The sequence below is a fragment of the Poromitra crassiceps genome (genome assembly GCF_964638095.1).
Source record: "Poromitra crassiceps genome assembly, chromosome: 1".
Lineage (NCBI taxonomy): Eukaryota > Metazoa > Chordata > Actinopteri > Beryciformes > Melamphaidae > Poromitra > Poromitra crassiceps.
Genome location: NC_139623.1, coordinates 1,972,940 through 1,993,877, shown reverse-complemented (window position 1 = coordinate 1,993,877; position 20,938 = coordinate 1,972,940). Strand labels below are relative to the sequence as shown.

The window sequence follows — 20,938 nt, the reverse complement described above, 5'->3', positions numbered from 1 at the left end:
TGGAGGTGGATTAAAAGTCAGCACTGCAGCCAGTGGAGGTGGATTAAAAGTCAGCACTGCAGCCAGTGGAGGTGGATTAAAAGTCAGCACTGCAGCCAGTGGAGGTGGATTAAAAGTCAGCACTGCAGCCAGTGGAGGTGGATTAAAAGTCAGCACTGCAGCCAGTGGAGGTGGATTAAAAGTCAGCACTGCAGCCAGTGGAGGTGGATTAAAAGTCAGCACTGCAGCCAGTGGAGGTGGATTAAAAGTCAGCACTGCAGCCAGTGGAGGTGGATTAAAAGTCAGCACTGCAGCCAGTGGAATGTGGATTAAAAGTTGTAGGCAGCAATGGGTTTAGGAGAAATCGAACCATCTGACAAAAAGTTAGTCGAGTTAGATTGATATATTGTATTATGCGTTACAAGCCATTAATGGGAATTGTTATTCACACAAACTTCACCAGACAATCTCATTTTTAAATGGAAGATTAACTGCCAGCGATCTCTCATCGAGCTCGCTCCCTTTCCAAAACACTGATGAACTGCCTTTTCCCCTCTAGAAATGGTGTCAGTCTCTGGGAGGTTTTGCCAGGTGTCTTCAGTCAGATGGTGGTGACAGACAGTATCAGGTGAGAGTGATGACAACCGTCCGTCAATCTAAGTTAAGGGCCAGCTTTAAGCGTTGGACATTATTAATGTTATGCGATATTAAAAAGCCAAAACCTATATGTAGTGCCCACATTAGGTCTGAGTCATCCATATAATCTTTTAACAGAGTAGGTTTACTTTTGATAGTGTCTTGCAAATTACATAACAGCCAACTGAGTCATGTACCAAATGTATTCACCCCTAGGGATGAATCACATACTAATACAGCAGATATACAATCTCCTGTCCTAAACATTTTTGTATTAAGCTTGTAGCCTCATACTATTTAAATGCAAGTCCTCGATGGTGCTCAATGATGGCAGTGGTGGCCTAAAGCAGTGATACTCAACTGGCGGCCCGCGGGCCACATGCTGCCCGCGGGCGCCCCCTGTGTGGCCCGCGATGGAATTGCAACAAAACAAAAACATTTTTTTTTTTTTTTTTTACAGTGCACCTGAATGCAACATGCAAGATACCGGCTGAATAAATGTCCAAATGTTCATGTCATTCTGGCCAATACTCCTGCTCAATACTTATAGCATTTCAGTCTGGAATATGGAATATCTTTCAATAATCTATGATTTAGCTGCTAAATTGTCAAATACCGCCGTCTGCTCGCTACCCAGGCACTTATGTATGTACTTAACCTAACTAACTATCCGGTGTGCACAACATTGTCAGACTAAACTCCGGCTGACACCCCAAAAACCTACAATCCGCTACAGAAAAATGTATATTGATTGTTGATTAACTGGCCCTTGGCCTTCTATCATTTCACGAAAGTAGCCCCCGGGCAAAGCAAGTTGAGTATCCCTGGCCTAAAGGTTAGAAAAGCAAGCTTGTGACCAGAAGGTAATTGGTTTAGTCCACCGGACCGGCAAGATTAGTCTGGGCAGGGAATGTAAAAAAGCAGCACTTGCCCCTCCCTTATTCCCACCACTGCGGTGCCCTTGAGCGAGGCCCTTAACCCCAACCGCTCCAGTGGAGCTGCTCAGTGGCCAGCAGATCAGACTGGTTGTACTGGTCAGTGGAGCTGCTCAGTGGCCAGCAGATCAGACTGGTTGTACTGGTCAGCTTCCAGGTGTGAATGTGAACAGGGCTCCTGAAAAAAGCATTGCTTTCAGTGAGACTCCCCGTATAAAGGTTTTAAAATATAAGTAATAAAAAAGCCAATGCTTATCCAAGGTCATGCTCAAAGAAAAATGGTTCCAGGATTCGTTTTTGGAAAATGTGCAAAAGTAAAACAGAACCTTTATTGACAAAACAGAGCAACATGCAGCTTTTCCCAATGGTAAAAATTGGCAAGAGCATAAAAAAACAGGGAAGATTCATGAAGACCATTTGCTGAAATCTGTTGAGCTACAAACCTCCCTTCAGTTAAATTCTTGAAACCGATCCTGCACAAATCTGTCACTTTGTCATAATTGCTATTTTTAGGAATTGATGGCCTCTCTGAAACAGATCAGCTCAAACCAGTAGAGTATTACCAGTGTAACCATATCAGCACAGCACTGTTCCCAAAGCTTTGCTAATTGTAACATTCAGTATTAAAAGCAACCTCCCTCCCTTAATGGAACAAGTCCTAAGAGACGAAGACATATCATTTCTGTTCATACAGCTCTTCCTCCACATGACAATGTTTCCATGACAACAGCAGCTTGCCGATCGGCACTGCAAACCAATCTTACCAGCACTGCCAGTAACTTCATTACAGGGATGTCTAAACCAGGGCTTTTCAAAGTCTGAGACTATGGGCCTCCCCCCCAGACAAAGCTAGGAAAAAGGCACCCCCCCTTGCTCAATCCATGGATGCCTATGGCATCATGATTGTTATTTGATCCCAGACACTCAACAATTGGGCCAAGATAGCCCTAATATTGCTGTTCAACATACATCAGATTACACCAAATACATTAAAGGGATACTCCACTTTTTCAGGAGTTTCGCTCATTTGCCACCGCCCTCCCCCTTAACCAAGATACACCATGCCTTACCGGCACTGTCCGCGCAGTTTAGAGTGAGCTACAGTCATGAAGTTAGTTAGTATCATCACCATGTTAAAAATCTGCTAAAACACATGTGCTTTGGGTACTCACCACACGATGAAATATTAATCAAAAATGCACATAATAGGTCTTTTCGGAAGGAAAAGAGGTCGGCGGCCATGTTTGGAAAGTAGTGCCGGCTACCTCTTTTCCTTCCAAAAAAAACGATTATGTGCATTTTGGATTAATATTTCATGGTGTGGGGAGTACCCGAAGCACAACATGTGTTTTGGCAGATTTTTAACAGCTGTCACATTAGCCTCCATTCTATGGCGATACTAACTTCACGACTGTAGCTCACTATAAACTGCGCGGACAGTGCCTATAAGGCATGGTGTATCTTGTGGGGGATGTGGCTGAAAAAGTGGAGTATCTCTTTCCAAAAGGTCTGTCTGAATGGAAGGAATTTATTAGTTTCTGACTCTGGGAAAGTTGGAAAAACAGTCAAATTCCACAAAACTACTGGCTCTGTGAATTACAGTATATATGATCCCTTTTGATAATGTAATAACAAATGTAATTCCCCCCCACTTCCATTCACTGAGCCTCCCCTAAAACTGCTTAAAGCCACCTGCTTAAAGCCACCCTCTCACCCATTTTTAGGTGAGAGTAGAACATGTTCCATCCTCTTACTGATCTTACATTATACTATAATGATGATCCATGTTTTAAAAAGACTGTGCGCAGTCATTGCATCAACTATGCAAGAAATCAACGAGTAAAGCAAAATCCCCTAAAAAGCAAAAAAAGACGTGTGCACATTTAGTGTCTATGCTTGTGTATTACAATGCAAGGATAAAATTGGATAGTAGGCTAGTTTGATTCAATATCAGCAGTTCACAAAGGAGAAGAATGGCAGATCAGTAGCCATGAGATTACCATAGGAACCCACAGCTAACTTTTGTGGTAGGACTTAAATCCAGGCTATAGTCTCTTGAGCCATTAAGCATCATCAATTAGAAATAATTTTGTTTTCAAACAACCAAAGAGCAATTAAATATAAAACACAATCAAGCAAACCAAAAGGATGTCACTAGTATACAGTGACGCTTAAAATTAATTACACTCCTTTGTCCTTAGAGGTTATAAATAAGACAAAGAAAAGAAATTGCACTCCCTATTAGAGAGTCAAGGTGTACTATAGGTACCAGTTTATTTACAATTGTTCCTGGGAAAACCAAAATAGAACATTTCCCCACGCAATCTAATAGATGAAATTAGAATCTAAACGGTATGCCATCTGATGCTGCATCTCATTTTCAGCTTCATCTAAGATGAATGGGCACTGTACAAATACTACTCTCCCTGAAAACAAACATGACCATGCCACATGAACAGCAAGTACACCAGGTACATTATCTGCCCTCAAATGTGGCATTTCACACTGCTGTGGCTGGGAAACGATGGCTAAAATGGCTGCTGGTGGAAACGGGGCGGAGATGGAGGACTGTTGTTGACTATCAGATGACTAGTGTAGGGAGATAATCCTGGTTGGTCTGATGATTTTAAGATGAAGTAACAACTGATTCAGCGTCTTTAACCCACCATCCCTCAGGCTCAAAATTGAGCATTCCTAAAATGTTACGAGAGCTTGACAGCGATCTTCTGCTCCTTCTTCATCATCCTCTGAGCATCTTTCTCCATCTTCTTCTTCTGCTGCTCCATGGAGCGCTTTTCTCTCTCTGCCAGCTTCTGTTGTCTGCGACACAAAGACAAAACAAACGCCATGTCATTACAGTGCAGATCAACAGAAGCTAGGTCAGGCTTGGAGTCAAAAGAAAAAGCATATTGTTCCCCTACCATTTGTTATAATAAAAGCATACACTGACATCTGCTGGGCATTAAGTGAACCTACAGCCAGGGCTTAAAATTCACTTTGCAAACTGGAGGGGGGAATTCCCCCCTTATGTTCTTCAGATAGGGGGGATTTATAGGGGCGGCATTAGCTCAGGAGGTAGAGCTGTCGCCTGGGAATCGGAAGGTTCCCGGTTCGAAGCTGGCTCGTCCCGGCAGTGTGCTGAAGTGTCCTTGAGCAAGACACTGAACCCCTAACTGCTCCCGACGAGCAGTTAGCGCCTTGCATGGCTGCAGACGCCGTCGGTGTGTGAATGGGTGAATGTGAGGTATTCATGTAAAAGCGCTTTGGGTAGTCGATAGACTATATAAAATGCGCTCTATAAATACAGTCCATTTACCATTTACAGACTTTGGCGGGGATTTTTTTCAGCCGATACGATAACCGGTAAATATCTGCCTCTCCTGTCCGATAACAGATACGATACCCAATAATAATTTCACATTTTTGTCTTTACTTAACCTGTAGTTTATGCACACCGGGGGTATTATAATATGATATGAGTGTTTTAGTAAAGTGTATCACTCAATACAAAAAATAAAGGCTTAAATACAACCAAAAGCCTATGGCTCCTTGGTCTCCAGATAAAACACAAATAAAACACAATGACAAAAGACATAGTAAATATTAGACTCTTATTCAGGGATGCAAAGTCATGGATAGTTAAAAGGTGACAGATACCAGGGCAGACACAAAATCATTCACTTAAGTGCCCTATTTTGGGATGAAAAAGGTGACTCAGTGTTACCTAAAGGTGACTAGTTTTACATCCCTGCTTATTCTCTTATTCTTATTCGCTTCAGGTTATATTCTTTTAGTACGGCGATTTTGTCTTTGCAAATGAGGCAGGCGGCATTCCCTTTGAACTCCACGAAAAAATAATCACTCTCCCACTTCTCCTGAAACTGTCTGTGCTCGTCATCCACCTTTCTTTTGCCTTTTGACAGCGACATGTTCACTTCTCAATTATGTTATTAATTAATTGTCTTAATTTATGTGGCTGGAAAACATGTTTACCAGCCACATAAAACCTTCATCTCTTGTTACCAGGCAGATTTCACGCGACATGGCCCATAAGCTATAAAACAGAGGGAAGTCCGCACACTCTGTGGTTTTTTATTTGTGCAATTTTTCGATCCGCCGGGATCTTTGTCAAGCAAAACAACTAGCCCACAAGCTACACATTTTGGAACTGGATGCCGGGGAAGAAGTACTCTCGAAACACCAAAAAGCAAGACAGCAACGTATAATGTTTGCAAAGCTGTCGTTCTGAGGGGTGGACGCTCCGTTGCGTTGTACAATACTACCAATGTAATCAAGCATCTGAAAGCCAGCAGCCAAACACAAGGCGAAAGGAGACACTCGAGGAGTAATTCCAGATGCAGAGTAAACTTCCAAGTTCCAGCAGACAACACGAAGGCTAAATGGATTAGTGAGAAGATGTCCGTGTATCTACTATTTCATATCTCCATGCATCGGGCATATTGTTACCGACTTACGTTAGCCGAGTCGGCTCAGCTGAGCTCTGTATCCAGCCACAGTGCTGCCTGGCTGCTACTAGCTACAGCCTAGCGATCTGCAAACTGTGGAATGGAATTTCTGGAGACTGGAACGGAGGCGTGCCTCATGTTACTTGGGCTCATTCAGCGCGAGCCATGTAAAAACTGGATCGGCAGCACATGGCACGTGGCTCGGCAAAATCCGATCCATGAATTACGTCAGTATCGGCACCCGATACCGATATTGGATCGGTCCCATCCCTAATAAAAACGGTTTTATAATAGGCCAATACTAGGCAGCATAAATGACAAACTTCAGTAGCACTGGGAACGATACTCGGATTGGCTGATCGAATTATAAAGAACTGATAAAATTTCGGAAAAATTGCTCTATGTATTAGAAAAAAAACATTGATGAATTCTGGTTACCTGAGCACCTCCTCTGTCTCCCAGGCAGCATCAGACTCGTCCTCCCAGTCGTTGGTGTCCTCCTGCCAGTTGTCCATTTCCCCGAGCTCAGCCTGCACAGTACAAAATAACTTCATTCATTCATGAAGACGGTGTAATGAGCGAGCAGCCAGCATCACAAGACATTTCAGATACAAAGCCTAGAAAGCCTTGTTCCCAAGCTAAAACAGCAAATGAGGAAGTATTTTGCAATCTGTAGTTCCTCTTCAGGAGACATTTCAGTTGCATATGTGCTAGCAGCTCCTCCCAAAAGTAGGGAAATATTCTAGGTCACAATAATCATTCCTAAAAATCCGATATGATTTGCCACAATTTCAGATTGCGAAGACCAATGGCTATGTGGCTAGCTAGTCCTGAAAGTTCTGAGTTTACAAATCTGTTCTCTAGTAAGAAGAAAGTGGAGGTAGAAGAACCGAATGGTACATTCAAGACAACTGAAATAGGGGTGGCTCACCCAGTAGAACGTGTACCACAAAGGCTTAGTCCTTCGCGCGGCTGACCCGGGTTCAAATCTGACCCGTGGTCCTTTGCCGCATGTCATCCCCTCTCTCTCTCCCGACCTTGCCTGTCTGCCTACTGTCCTATCAATAAAGGCAAAATGCCCCCCAAAAATAAACAAAAAACAAAAAACGACAACTGGAATGGAATTTATTAATTCCAAACAGAGCGTTCAAACGGTTGAGGTGGGAACCATTAAAGTATTATATTAGTGGGAAGTTACATACTGGAAGTCCGGCCCGGAATTAACTAGAACGACCGCACCGTGGATATATGCCTCTGCCAACAAGTGAGCAGATGACATGCATGTCTGTCCAGACTTTGACGTTTGAGCCAAATGTGAAGAAATTTCGTCAAGGTGTTACTGAGATATGGCATTACTGAGCTTGAAAATGGCGTTCGTGAGGTCACAGTGACCTTGACCTTTGACCACCAAAATAGCATATAGCCGAGCAAATAGCCGAGCACAGTAACCTAGGGCTGTGACGGTATGGATTTTTCATCATTGCGGTCACCGCGGCCAGTTTCACCACGGTTTGGCGGTTAACCACATTTCTTTTCTTTTTTTTAAGTGGTAGGCTAGTAGCCTACAGAACAGAGCAGAGGTGAAGTATGGCGATGTGGGGCATCTATAGCAAGGAAATCGTACTGTAGCCTATCCTCTCTGATGTAGTTCTCTAAATAAATCATAATAATATCTCCATGTAGGCTAGCCTACTCTAAACACTGCAGTGAGTGACTGATCGGACCGCCTACACACTGGCTGCATGGAGTTTCACTTCTCAAACACTGCTGCTTGCTGGTCTGGACATGCGATGATCTCATCATCCCGTGGCCGTGAGTCTTTCCTAATTTAGGCTTTAAAAGCTCACGTTTTCAGAATTCTAACACACGAGGTTTGTAAAATGCATGTTTGCATTTTTCTAACCTACCTGAAACACACACCCGCAATTTACACGAGCAGAGTGGCGGCTCCAGCAGGCAGGAGCTGAGAGAATAGGGCTGGGTAAGGATCTCACGATACGATACGCATCACGATACTTGGGTCACGATACGATTGTATCACGATATATTGCGATGCGATACATATTGCGATATATTGCGATATTCTACAGAATTTACTCAAAATTAAATAATAGAGCTAAAGATACAACACACTGTGCACCACCCAGGTAGTGTAATAATATGTACATCACTTTATACTGATAAGTTAGTGGACAAATTTAGTCAAAACTACTGAGTGTTGAGTGTTACTGAACGCATCGGTATGGGAAATATCGATACAGTATCGATTAGGGGTGGGAATCACCAGATGCAGAGGCATGGCATGGCCTGCAATTATTATTATTTTTTAATATCGCGATACTTGGCGTCCAAGTATCGATACAGTATCGGGAAATAAAATATCGCGATATATTGCCGTATCGATTATATTGCCGAGCCCTATGAGAGATAAGTCTTTCATTCTCTCTCTCTCCTTTTCTCATCAATCAATTCAGTGCCTTAAAGTTATTTCACATGTGAATACTGACAGAGTTAAGGTCCTTACACATCAAGAGCGATGCGAATATACAGCACGAAATCTGCGAGTTTTGACCCACCTGTCCACCACAGCCACAGATGTGTACACGTCGGAAGCGAATTTCTGAAAAATCGACCGCAGTTCGAAAAAATAAACACCGCAATAACGCTCGGCGAAACTTCGCCGTTGGTATGCACGGTTGCATTGACTGATATAGGTTCGGAAAATATTATTGACGTGCGAATTAATCGCATGATAAAAACGCTCCCGATGTGTAAGGACCTTTAGTCAGTTAGTTAACAATAGCGCGATATGCAAGCCGAGCCCAGGCACAGACACGTGATGTGGATCAAAGCATTCATTAATTAGCGCGTCACACTGATGAGCTGGAATGCCTGGAATGTTTAAACAACGACAGCATACATTATAGGCTACTGGAGATAAACGCAATCTTCCACGTTTTCACAGACATTTCAAAGAACTCCTGCGGGCATTTTGTACTACGGAGCAGAGAGCAGCATGAGAGGAGCAGGGCGAGAAATGGCCTCAATGCGAGACTCATCGGTCATGATTGCGTTGAGGCTAGGCGAGAAAGGAAACAGGTGTGTGCAGCCAAAGCCTGCATGTTCCCAATTAATGAACAGAGGTCAACATGACATTGTTTCATGCTAGTTCCTTTATATATTGTAAGACTGGCTATGGCTTAGGCTACTGAACCTCTTTTGGCAGTGTGTCTGTAATTAAGTAGACTACAATCAAATGTAAAACTAATAATACTAATAATAATAAATAATAAATATAGCCGCAAGCGGCGATGCGGGGTCCAAGCTTCCGGTGACTTGGGGGGTATATATCAGATAGTGCACATTTATTCAGACTTGGTATGTGCACAAGTAAACAAAGTTTGGTTGAGATCCGGTGACCTGACGGTTTCCAAGCAGTACTAGTAGTAGTAGTAGTAGCAGTAGTAGTAATAGTAGTAGTAGTAGTGTTGGTAGTAGTGGGAGTGGTAGCAATAGTAGCAGCAGAAGTACTAAGAATAGTAGTAGTAGTAGTAGCAGCAGCGGCAGTAGTAGTGGTGGTTGCCTGTTATAGCGCCACCATCTGGAATTTTGATTCTACGCCTCACGGTTCAGAAGATATGGACCATAACGCGAAATGGTCTGTTATAGCGCCACCATCTGGCCGATATGGGTAATTTTTTGTTTCTGAGTAGTGAGGCACATTTACAATCTATGTGCCCAGTCTGGCTACGCTGAGCATTACAGTTTCTGCTGTACATACAGTTTTACCGGAGAAGAAGAAAAAAAATAATCAGAACAGATACAATAGGGATCCACGCACTTCGTGCTTGGACCCCTAATAAAAATGCGGTGATGACGGTAATGAGCTCAACCCCGCGGTAGAGTCATGTGACCGCGGTATTGCGGCGATGCGGTTATCATCCCAGCCCTACAACCTTGAACTTTGACCACCAAAATCTAATCAGTTCATCCTTGAGTCCAAGTGGAGGTTTGAGGCAAATTAGATGAAATTCCGTCAAGATATCACGTTAACGAGCATGAAACGAGCGGTCGTGATGTCACAGTAACCTTGAACTTTGACCACGAAAATCTAATCAGTTCATCCTTGAGTCCAAGTGGACACTTGAGGCAAATTCAAATTCATTCCATCAAGGCATTCCTGAGATATTGTGTTAACGAGCTTGAAAATTGCCTTCGAGAGGTCACAGTGCCCTTGACCAAAATCGAATCAGTTCATCCTTGCCTCCAAGTCGACGTTTGAGGAAAATTGGATGAAATTCCATCAAGACGTTCCTGAGATATCGCATTAATGAACATCAGACAGACGGACGGACAACACGAATCCATAATGCCTCCGGCCTGGCTATCGCCCGTGGAGGCAGAAATGTTGATATAATCTAATTTCTTTGTGTTTAATTGAACTAATAACTAATTAATAACTTTACAAATAATGTAAAGCTTTGTTAGAGCAGCCATCATCTTTGGAGAAGTGAAAAGGTCTAATACAACAACAAATACCATTATGTGAATTGGCTGCAATTTCTTTTCATACTTGTGATGATATACATTTCCCAGATGTTTTCAGACCTTCCAGACCAGTGCATCAACCCTGATGTCTCAGTGACAGCCTGTATGTAAGACTCAGACTCACTGAGGGAGTAATGAAGGACATCATGTCCTGAGAGGCTGCCAGTCTGCTGGAGAAACCTGCTGAGCCATCGGGCACCAGGTAGTTTAGCGGCTCCCTCTTCTTCAACACTATCTGTAACGTGGAAAAACCAAGAGACAGGAGGAAATACTTAACTTCAACAGATCACAACACCATTATAAGCATAGACTAACTTTTCTTACAAAATAATCGTACGTAAATTGTAAATTAAAACATCAAAAGTTGAGGTCAACTTAATGTCATATATCATCATTAACTTCATTGACTATAGACCCCTTATACAACTACGCCACACTGACATCACGCAGCGTCAATGCGCATGACAGAGGCAGAAAGACAGAGTCCGCACAGCCCTGGCAAGTAGTTTTCCAGTGGCTGGAAAACTAGACAAGCTAGACATGTCTTCGTGTTGTGCAGTGGGATGCCAGAATCGGAAAACTATTGTAGCAGAGTATTCGGGTCCGCCTATTCACACTTGGTTAATAAAATAATAAACGATAGAGCCAGGCTGTAACGTTATAACAAGCTTCACCTAATTCTCCCCACATATCCTGTCTACGGCAACTCGAGGGAACATACACAGCCTCGCACACACGCAATAGAACACAACACAACACAACACTGAACAGTCTGTTACACTATCAACAAAGCAAGGACTAGAGACAAGTTTTACCGAATCCCGTCAACTCATACTGCTTTCAATGCTAACCGTAGGCGTCTTTGGTTGCAAGCCGAAAGAGGAAATCATTAAAAATGCCCGACTTTGCAGTGCTCGCTCATTTCATATCAGGTAAGCTGTAGCTGTAGGCTGCTAGTAACAGCCACATCGCTCGGTTAGTTAACAACCAAGTAACGTTACATAATGTCATTATTGAGTTGTGTGCATTATCAACATAACAATATATCTTTGCAAGTTAAAGAATAATTATCTACGCTATGTATTGCTGGCCACTCTAGGCTTGGTCAACTCTTCTTGTCTTTTATCCACTGACACAGCGCCAGTGCGTATGGGTCTGTAAGACGTATCCCATTAACCAACGTTAATTGCGATGCATAACATTGCCTATCACTAAGGCGATAAGTTGTTGTAGTAAGCCGAGAACTGCATTTTCAAACTAAAATCTAACTGTGTGTCGCAGATGGGCACAGAGCAGTCCTGACAGCGGGGCTTTTACACAGCTCTCTGTGTCTGTCAATGCTGGGCTCACGGCTATACGTGCAGCTCCAACGTTGACAGCTGTATAAGGGGTCTATACACAAGCCCCATTGTTTACATTATATCATGCTTATAATGGCTATGAGCACAATTTCAGATGTAACTGGAAAAGACAAAAGAAAAGAGGAGAAAAGAAAAGAGAATGGCAAGGACAGGACCATTCCAATTGATCTGCTGATATTCACTGTAACACATTCAATCCATCAATAATTTGGCATTTGATCAATAACACTGGATCTTGGACCTTCTGTGTTTTCCTGATGGTGGGGGCCATGTCTTTGAAGTAGTCAGGCTCTTCTTCTCCATCGCTGGGTGAAGGGGGAACATTTCCGTTGCCACCTTCAATCTTGATACTAGTGGGAGCTTCTTCATCCCATGAGCTCCATTCTTCAATTTCTGCCTGCACAGAGAATCCAACACAATGGGATCCAATTTCAGAAGTGGAAATGACTAAATTTACAAAATGACAATGCATAGGATACTAATCACACGGCTGTACGTGTTTTTCTGATCGGCTAGTTAGCTTAGCTGTTAACGATGGCTGCTTTCTCTCGTTCTCGGTAAGATGTTATGTTTATGTTAATGTTGCGCATAACATTACTGTATATTTGCGGGAGTGTGAGTAGTTTCCGGCTAGTGTTGATGTCCAGTGTGATGGCAGAGAAACGTGTGTTTGTTCATTTTCTGCGTGTAACGTTAGTTAGACGAGGAAATCTTAAAACTTCCTTTTAAAAGGCACAACAGCAGCTAGTTAAAGTGATGGTACCGAACTTTGGGAACGTCCAATACTGAACCGTTTTTAACTAAAAGTATCAAAATAGTATCGAAATTTCGGTATACCATGCAACCCTAGTCCAGAGCAATGAGCTTCCTGGAAAAGGAGAGAAGAGTCTTTTGCGACCGCCAAGACCCATTTAATCATATATGTCTCCAAAGCGCACCGTGTGCGCAACGGAGATGCTGAACTTCGGTGGCGAAATCAAGCAAGCTGAATAACTTACGCATTGAGACAATCTGCAATTTTTTTGCCAGCCCTCCTTTCTGTGATTATTACGTGCAGCAGTGTTGCCTTTGGTTTTTATTACATTTTGAATTCTTCATATTTCCTTAAGATTATGGTTTGTTCCTCCAGCGTGAAGTATTCATTTTTATTTGCTCCCAAGCACGTTTGACCCTGCCAATTGCAGCTGAATGCTGCGTGGAGAAATATCACTAAATCACCTGTGTAAAAAGGTTACCATAAACGTCTCCAAAGCACACTAAGGTGCGCTGTGTGCAACGATGCTGCTATTTTTATAGGCTATTTTTTTATTCAATGAACACTACACCCGCACCGTGTTGATTCAGAGCCTATATTTCTAATGTTAAGGCCTATGGATTTTGAAAATTTAGAATGAGTTTACACTTCTACTCACAAAAAACACATGCCAATTTTATTGAGTAAATTAATCTGTTGTAGGCACTATAGGCAGAAACGGCAGCAGAAATCAAATGACTGATAAAAGCGGTAACTTTAGACAGTCCTTCAGTAACAGACTCATATCCAACGCAGACTTTGATTCTGACATGCAGTAAAGCTCCGTTAATTAATACACTTTGATGTGTGCTTTCAATGAATGAGGAAATAGGCGTGTCTGACACTGTAAAATCCGGAGCTGTCCATATTGCATTGTGATTGGCTAGTTGTTACAAACCACGCCTCTTTCGTGTGCATGAGCTCCTGTTCACAAGCATTTTCAGGTGCATGAGCTCAGAGCTGAATAAGGAAATCCTAACTTGACAGACCCAGATGATAACCACGTTCGTGGTACCAAATAGCTCGATTGCTTTGATCTGGTTAAGCCAAACCAGATCAAGGGACAGATCCTGGATCTGTTCATCCTCCATTTGTGGCATGGACCTCAGCCCTCTTTCGGCGGCCCTCTTCGCCATTGCACTCGAGCCCCTTGCCTTAAAAATACGTGGTCACCCAAGTATTCCAGGTCTGAAGGTCGGAGGATCAGTGGGGTCTTTTGTAATATTCGGTCTAAAAACCGAAGCTCAGACCACGTATGCGTCTTGTTTATTAACAAAATTCACATCCGTGCTCATTGTTTTGAATGGCAAAACTGTGACGTCATGCGCTGACGCAAATAAAGATGGCGGCGCGCTATGCTACAGATACAGCAAAAAGGCATTTTTTAAATGGATTTTCTCAACAATGGCTTACTTTTATGTTATTTTGATTGTAGTACATCTTAGTAATACACTAAGCTCTGTGTAGTTGTCTATTTGCGTTGTTTCATCTCCACTTTAAATGCACATGGAGAGAGGCAGCTGCTGTTGACTGATACAATACTGACCTGTTTTGGTACAGATGATGAAAAGTCCACTGTGGTTGGGAGAGTTATTTGATCACCACTGAGTTTACGCCCCCTTCCAGTCCTGGAGAGGAATTTAAAAAATAAATACAAAATTATATATAAAAAAAAATATATATATAACCCATTTAAAGTCGAGCTGAAATGAAAAATGCCTTTTTAACTATTTTAGATCACATGCCTGGTCATAGAGTGCACCTATTTAACAATGTATGCCAAAAAATTCACAAAAATCCAATTTCTTGTGACCCAATTTCAACCAATAATATGACACCGCAGCTGTCAATCAATCTGTCAGTGTCATCTCTGACTCTGGTTCACGAAATAGTCATCCTCTACCTCGTCTCAGCCTCCGGTAGCTCGAGAGGTAATGTTATACCTGCCTGCTCCGGTAACGGGTGAGATGAAGTGGGGTAGTCCTCAACTGAATGGAGGTTAGCGCGGCTAGCTAGCATCCAACTCATCACTGTCAGACGCCATGTTTCTTTTGGCTTGTTCTGACCATAGACACTTCAATGGTCCAATCACCTCCTCAAAACGTTGTCCCACCTCTCTAGTGGTGTGCTGTCCAATAAAATTCCTCAGTCTCTGGCCCCGCCTACAATCAACTTTTCACTCGAAAATGTGTCATGATAAGGAAGTTGAATACTCTGGAAATGCCATTTCAGCTCGACTTTAATGGAAGGGGGGAGCATACATGTAATCCACAAAGCATATCTTACTTCAATAAAAAGACATTTAAAATTGGTTTATTTCCACCATCTACTATTTCCACCAAAATGTACCATGGCGGGCAGCAGGGATGTATTACCGAACGGGCCTACCGGGCCCAGGCCCAGGGGCCCCAGAGCTCAGGGGGCCCATAACCCAGAGCCCCTTCAGAGGACCACCGCGTATCTTACTCGGGCCTGGGACCAAATGATCCCTTATAGGGCCCCAACCCTTTATTTTTGACAAAAAGTTCCATAAGTTTATGAACAATTAGAGGGTTTTGTGCTTTTTGCCATCATTGAGTGTACCTGCTAGGGTTGTGCGATGTCAACCAAATAGCTATCGTGAAGGTTCTACAGTGAAACATTGTGATGGACGATGGCATCGTCATTGACGGGGGGGGGGATTAATTAATGATTTATGAAGTCGCTGTGGTGCCGTAATGCCGTTTGGCTCCGCCGCCGCAATGCACATTAACAGCAGGACAGCTGAGCTCTACATGAGCCAGGCGACTGAAGCAGTGGCTGTCATACCAGCAATACTGAACCAACGGCGCAGAGCAAATAACGTTAACGTTACAGATCCTGACCAACAACGTGTCTGTTGAATTTAACTAGCTGGCAGAAAACTGACAGAATTAGTGGCGGATATAACGTAAGATTTGCATGGGCCTAATACCTAATACCTAATGACAGAGAGAGTTGAGGAGACTGAGGAGAGTTGAGAGAGAAACACAGCTGCTGCTGCTAATGGAGCGACTTCAACTTTCACTTTGGAAACCGGCAAGTTAAATTCACAGTTGAAGACTTGTACTCAATTTGGGTTGAAAACAGGAAAGAACGTGAAGTTTCTTCTTTGTCTTAAAAGTTTTCACAACAAAACAACTGACTTCTCACGCGCGGGCGACATAAACAAGCGCACCCAGTTCAGACTTCAGAGAAGCAGTAGAGCGGAGGAGGAGGGGGAGGGGAGGCTTCTCTGAGTCTGAACTGGGCGGCTCGTTTAATGCCGCCGGCGCGTCCCCCGCGCGTCACGGTAAGTGGACTTGGTCTTTTTTACTATTAAAACGGCAAAATTTTAATTTGAACAGATAATGAATCACGATGATCCGATGTAGAAGGCTCAGAGGTCGATGAGGGGTCAGCCCATCACGATGCTCAATGCCATTGTCCATCGTGCCAACCCTAGTACCTGCTGTAAATCCTGTTTTACTGAGACAGGGTCCAAAATTAGCACAGCCACCAGCCAAATGCTGGTAAAAGTGGCTGGTAGATTTGCTTCACTCACCATCCAAAAGAGCAATGGTAATCTATTGAGTGGCTGGTAAAATTTGAACATTCACTAGCGACTGGTGGACAAAAAAGTTAATTTTGTTGCCTGTATGGAGATACAGGTGAATTTATTTCTTGTTGTTGTGCTGTTGGCTTTGAGTTCAGGTGGCTGTGCTGTGAATCCTGTTGAGAGTCAGGTGAATGTATGTCTTAGTTATTATTCTGGCCTTAATTCTGCATGTGTGCGCAGTGAGGGGGGCCCATCATGTCATAATCCGCCTATGGCGGGCAGTGGCAACACCATGGTGGGCAGAGGCAAGCAGTGTGAACCAGTTCTCAAAGTTGAAATTTTGTCAATAATTCTGTGAATTTGATGCTGTATTACTATAAAGCATCAAATTCACATAATTATTTTGAATATAGTTAACTCATTGAGTGCCAGCCACTTTTGGAGAACGGACGCTCCCAGTGCCAGAGTTTCAGAGCGTTTTCAGTGATTTCTCGAGGCCCACAGAATATTGTGTGATATTACTATGTAAACACTGAACACGCACAAAGAACGATGAGACTCTATTCTATAATCTGCAAAAAAAGTTTATTGATCCCATTTTCCGTTCTTTAGTTATGAGCCGGAGAAGATAGCTTGATTCATCCAAAAACAGCAATTTTTTTCTAGAAGCTGAGATAATGGGCCTTTTGTGAAATTAAACATTTCAAGCACATCACTGACTCTGAAGCTAATCTTTTCTAATGTAGTCACACCTCAAAAATAATTTCCTTCAATAAAAGAGTGAAGGCCAGGGAATTTTGTTTGGCAGAATAATATTTTTTAGCTACAACCAGCAGCGCTGGCCCCTGCGTGCGCTGCTGGTTGCAGCTTCTTGCTGGTCTTCATTTGCTGCTGGTGGGCATCGGATATTCTGGCTTGCGTTTGTCAATCCTGTCCTGCTGCCTGGGTCTGTCTGGGGGTTGTGTGCTGCTCTGCGTGCCCCCCCCCCCCCCCCCCCCCCCCCCGCCCGCCCCGCCCCGCCCCGCCTCACCTCAACTGCACACTCCTCCTCCTGTCTGTGGTGGCTCTCTGCTGAGTTTGCTGTGCGCACAGTGAAGGGTGCGCGACATCAAGCTTTTTTACAGCGTTCCGCGTGTGTTTGTCACCGGCAACCATGCTTCCAGTTGAGAATAATAACAACTCCACGGCTGATCATGCCGATGTGCTGTCGCAACCGACACGGAGCGGCTCAATTGTGGGAGCAGATTGGCTGCTGCAGGCACAGCTGCAGTAACGTTATGCTTCCTGCATATCGATGCATACGGATGCGATGCGATTACCGTTTCCATAACGACTTCTTCTTTGTTTTTTCCTTGCCTTTCTGTTATGTGGAGAGCACTGTCGCCACCTAAGGGTTCTGTAAAATAGGTTAGACACATTCAATAGCAACCATATTGTAAGAGGCGATGTAAGAGGCTTAGATCGACACTCCCCCGTCAAAAAACGCAATTGACGAACATGTCCGTCCTTGGCACTCTACGTTACTATTTGAAATGACGAACATGTTCGTCCATGGCACTCAATGAGTTAAGGTGTGATGTTATCTCCATAAGACATGATTTTCCAAAGTTGTGCTTACCTGCATATCAACCGTTTAAAGAAAGACAGCAAGTTGGCTAGACATGTGCAGATCTTGAAAAGGCGGAACTGAGTGATGGCCATGCTGGAATCGAGCTGGTGAAAAAGGAAAGAGGGAATTTAATTTAGACAGTGATAAATGGTTCCTTACTTTGCCTCCCACCCCAGGGTATGTCTTATGCCATGTCTTTAGAGTCAAATTTTGCAGGGTTGCATGAAATCAGCTAGTGTTTATCAGCAGCACTTGGCATATATGGAAATTGAGAATGAATACCACCGTCAATCATGCAAGTTCCTAGCCCTGGCATCATGAAGAGCCCGGAAAGCCAAACTCCATAATAGAAAATTGTGGATTGTACGTGTGTCCTTGCTAGTCAGCAAAAGGGCATGCATGGCGGTAGACCATGACTTAAAATCTGTATCATAAAAGGCAAGTGGCACTCATTTCAATTACATTTTATAATGGGTTTGTCACTTCTCCAAGTGGTCACTGTCACTGACTCACTTAACGTTATTCCTACAACTTCCTTCTACCCAAATACATCATGAAGGGCAGTAGTGACAATGTGAACGGATTCGTTCCTGCCGAATTTGCCAGTAGACCCTGATGATTCCTAAATGATGTTCTAATACGTATGGATGTTTGCAGATAAGAAAATAAATATTAGATTGACGAGTTTTTTTCATAGCGTTTGACATGACGTTCTCGAGCTAGTTAGTTTCAATGATGTATAGACCAAATCAGCGGGATGTTTACATTTACTTCCGGGTACCCCTGAGGTCCACACATTATAATGGCGGTGGACGGCACAAACTGACATGTTGAAGACAAAAACAGACAAAGAAGACAAAAATGGTTCGTCCGTGTTGTGTTGTTGTTTAATATCATTCATAACAACACTTTCACTAACGTTAGTGGAGACCAGACTAGCTAATTTACCTGTTGGACCAGACTAGAGTAGACTTGAAGCTAAATTAAATTGACCTGGCGTCAGTAGCTCTGTCTGTACCAGGCTCTTTCTCGCCGAGAAGAGCCTGGTGACGCGAGGTTACTCTGTCTGTAACGTAAAAAAACAGCGAGTTTGACAGACAAACAAACTTTATTAGCTAGCTAACACTACATAAAACAAACACAGAAGAAAGGCTAGATACGTCGGACAAGCATGTTTACCAACCGTTTAACCATTTAAATTGAAAGTAGTCGGCCGAAAACAACGAGAGGGTTTGACAGCATTTATATGACAACACGCACATTTAAACCTGCCGCCTTTCCCAAGTGGTACCCGGAAGTAAATTTGTTTACATGGTGACGTCACGGTGATTTGGTCTATTAACGCTACGTTAGCTAAACGTTAACTAATCTACACAACGTTAGCTGAGGGCCATATGCTAGTGGCAGATATGTCTCAAGATTAGATTTTTGCACATATTTATCATTGTTTCAGATACTCACCATGCACGGTGTCAATAACGTTACACAATATGCAGAGAAGCTGGTTCTGATGTTTTCTTGAGTGACAGAAGAAACGAGTTCATTTATTTGGCTAACCGTATCTTGCTAGCTTAGCTCACTGAAAAACATGATATTTCTATCTACTATAATTGTCTTTGCAAGACGACACATTTGCAGTAGCTATATTGTTGTGATGCAAAAAGCATGGGAGAGTCGGCTGCTGATTCCAGTAGTTAGGTTTCATGATAAGAGCCCTAAAAATAATGTCGTCGCTTGTTCACTGCGGTTCACTCTCCCACCATGGCTGCCATCTTTGAAATGGGAGGAGCAGGAACAGGGAAGTGCAGCAGTGGCGTGGACCTGCTGCCTTCAAGTGCTGTCAGAAAAATCGAAATTCATTAAATATTTTGTAATATGCAATGTTTACTTTAGATGTTTGTTTATTTAGATGTTCAGAAAATGACAGTCAATCTTAGTTAAAATTGGCTAAGTGGGCTCTGTGGTGGCAGTGTCAGTCACGATTGTGATGTCATAAATCAGTATCATCAGTGATTTATTAAGTAGCACAAAAATAAGGCTGCTAGACTGGTCCTAGGGCTGCTCCACAAGGATTCAACATTAGAATGGTTAGTTACCTGAAGAAACTGTATGTGCAAATGTGTTGATGATGAATGATTAGTCTATGTGTGATTGACAGGAGAGATGATCAGAGTGGCAGAGTTTTTATCACTATCAGTATGACAGGGACAGAGGAGTTTCTCAGTGAAGGTGCAGCCAGTAAAGGAGATAAGAGCTGCAGCATCTACGTCATGAAAGGAGACCAGACCCTCCTCATAATCCACAAACACCCCCATCTTCTGAGGCTTCGTCTTCAGAGAGAGGACAGAAGGGCCAGCAAGAGCTCTGTACTCATTTCCATTCCTCAACCATATAGTTCAGATACCATACTGTGGGCTCAGTTTGATCTCTCCCTTCCTGTTGATCTATCCTAACTGATATATCATCAAATTTGCAGATGATTCTATCATTGTTAGTCTCCTTGATGAGGATGAATCACAGCATGGACCAGTCGATGACTTCATAACTTGGTGCGACGAGTCCTTTCTGAGCTAAATGTGTCTAAAACTAAAGACATGATCATGAGCTTTAGAAAGACTCCTCCTATTCCTACTCCTACTTGCATCAAAGGCACACACATTGAGCTTGTAGACAGCTACAAATACCTGGGTGTTGTTCTTGACCAACTGTGTTTTCATTCTCATGTTGCTGCCACATCTAAAAAACTCCAGCAGCAATTGAATATTATTATATATAGCTTTGACAATATTTTGATGTGCTAGACTTCGAGAAATGTAAGTAGCAGGTAATTATTATCACAAAGGATGCGGCTGGTAGCACCATGTTATACGGCTGGTGCCTGCTTCTCTGATGAAGCTCCAGGTGAGTCTCACTGTAAGAGGCCAGAGACACCAGACAGGACTTCCCATTTGTAATAAATGGCTTAGACTTACTAAATGATCTGCCATGTCAGCAATTGAATGAGGTATATTATAGCTTTGACAATATTTTGATGTGCTAGAAATGTAATTAGCAG

The 20,938-nt window shown here is 43.0% G+C and overlaps 1 protein-coding gene across 1 annotated transcript; it reads right to left on the bottom strand.

Annotated features, from left to right (window-relative positions):
- Positions 1–3,775: 3,775 nt before the first annotated feature.
- Positions 3,776–19,645, bottom strand: ebag9 (estrogen receptor binding site associated antigen 9). Its single transcript, XM_083647069.1, has 7 exons — positions 19,345–19,645; positions 17,893–17,987; positions 14,265–14,346; positions 12,167–12,322; positions 10,689–10,799; positions 6,455–6,546; positions 3,776–4,370 (listed from the first exon to the last, which is right to left on the bottom strand). Exons 1-7 carry the CDS (start codon positions 19,345–19,347, stop codon positions 4,253–4,255), a joined length of 657 nt encoding a protein of 218 aa, XP_083503195.1. The 5' UTR covers positions 19,348–19,645; the 3' UTR covers positions 3,776–4,252.
- Between the last annotated feature and the right edge of the window lie 1,293 nt (positions 19,646–20,938).

Excerpts from the sequence above, each read along its gene's own strand:
- ebag9 (XM_083647069.1), bottom strand. Across the intron at positions 12,323-14,264 it reads CATCATCTGTACCAAAACAG|GCAGAAATTGAAGAATGGAG; the intron begins GTCAGTATTGTA and ends TTCTCTGTGCAG. Across the intron at positions 4,371-6,454 it reads GAGACAGAGGAGGTGCTCAG|ACAACAGAAGCTGGCAGAGA; the intron begins GTAACCAGAATT and ends TTTGTGTCGCAG.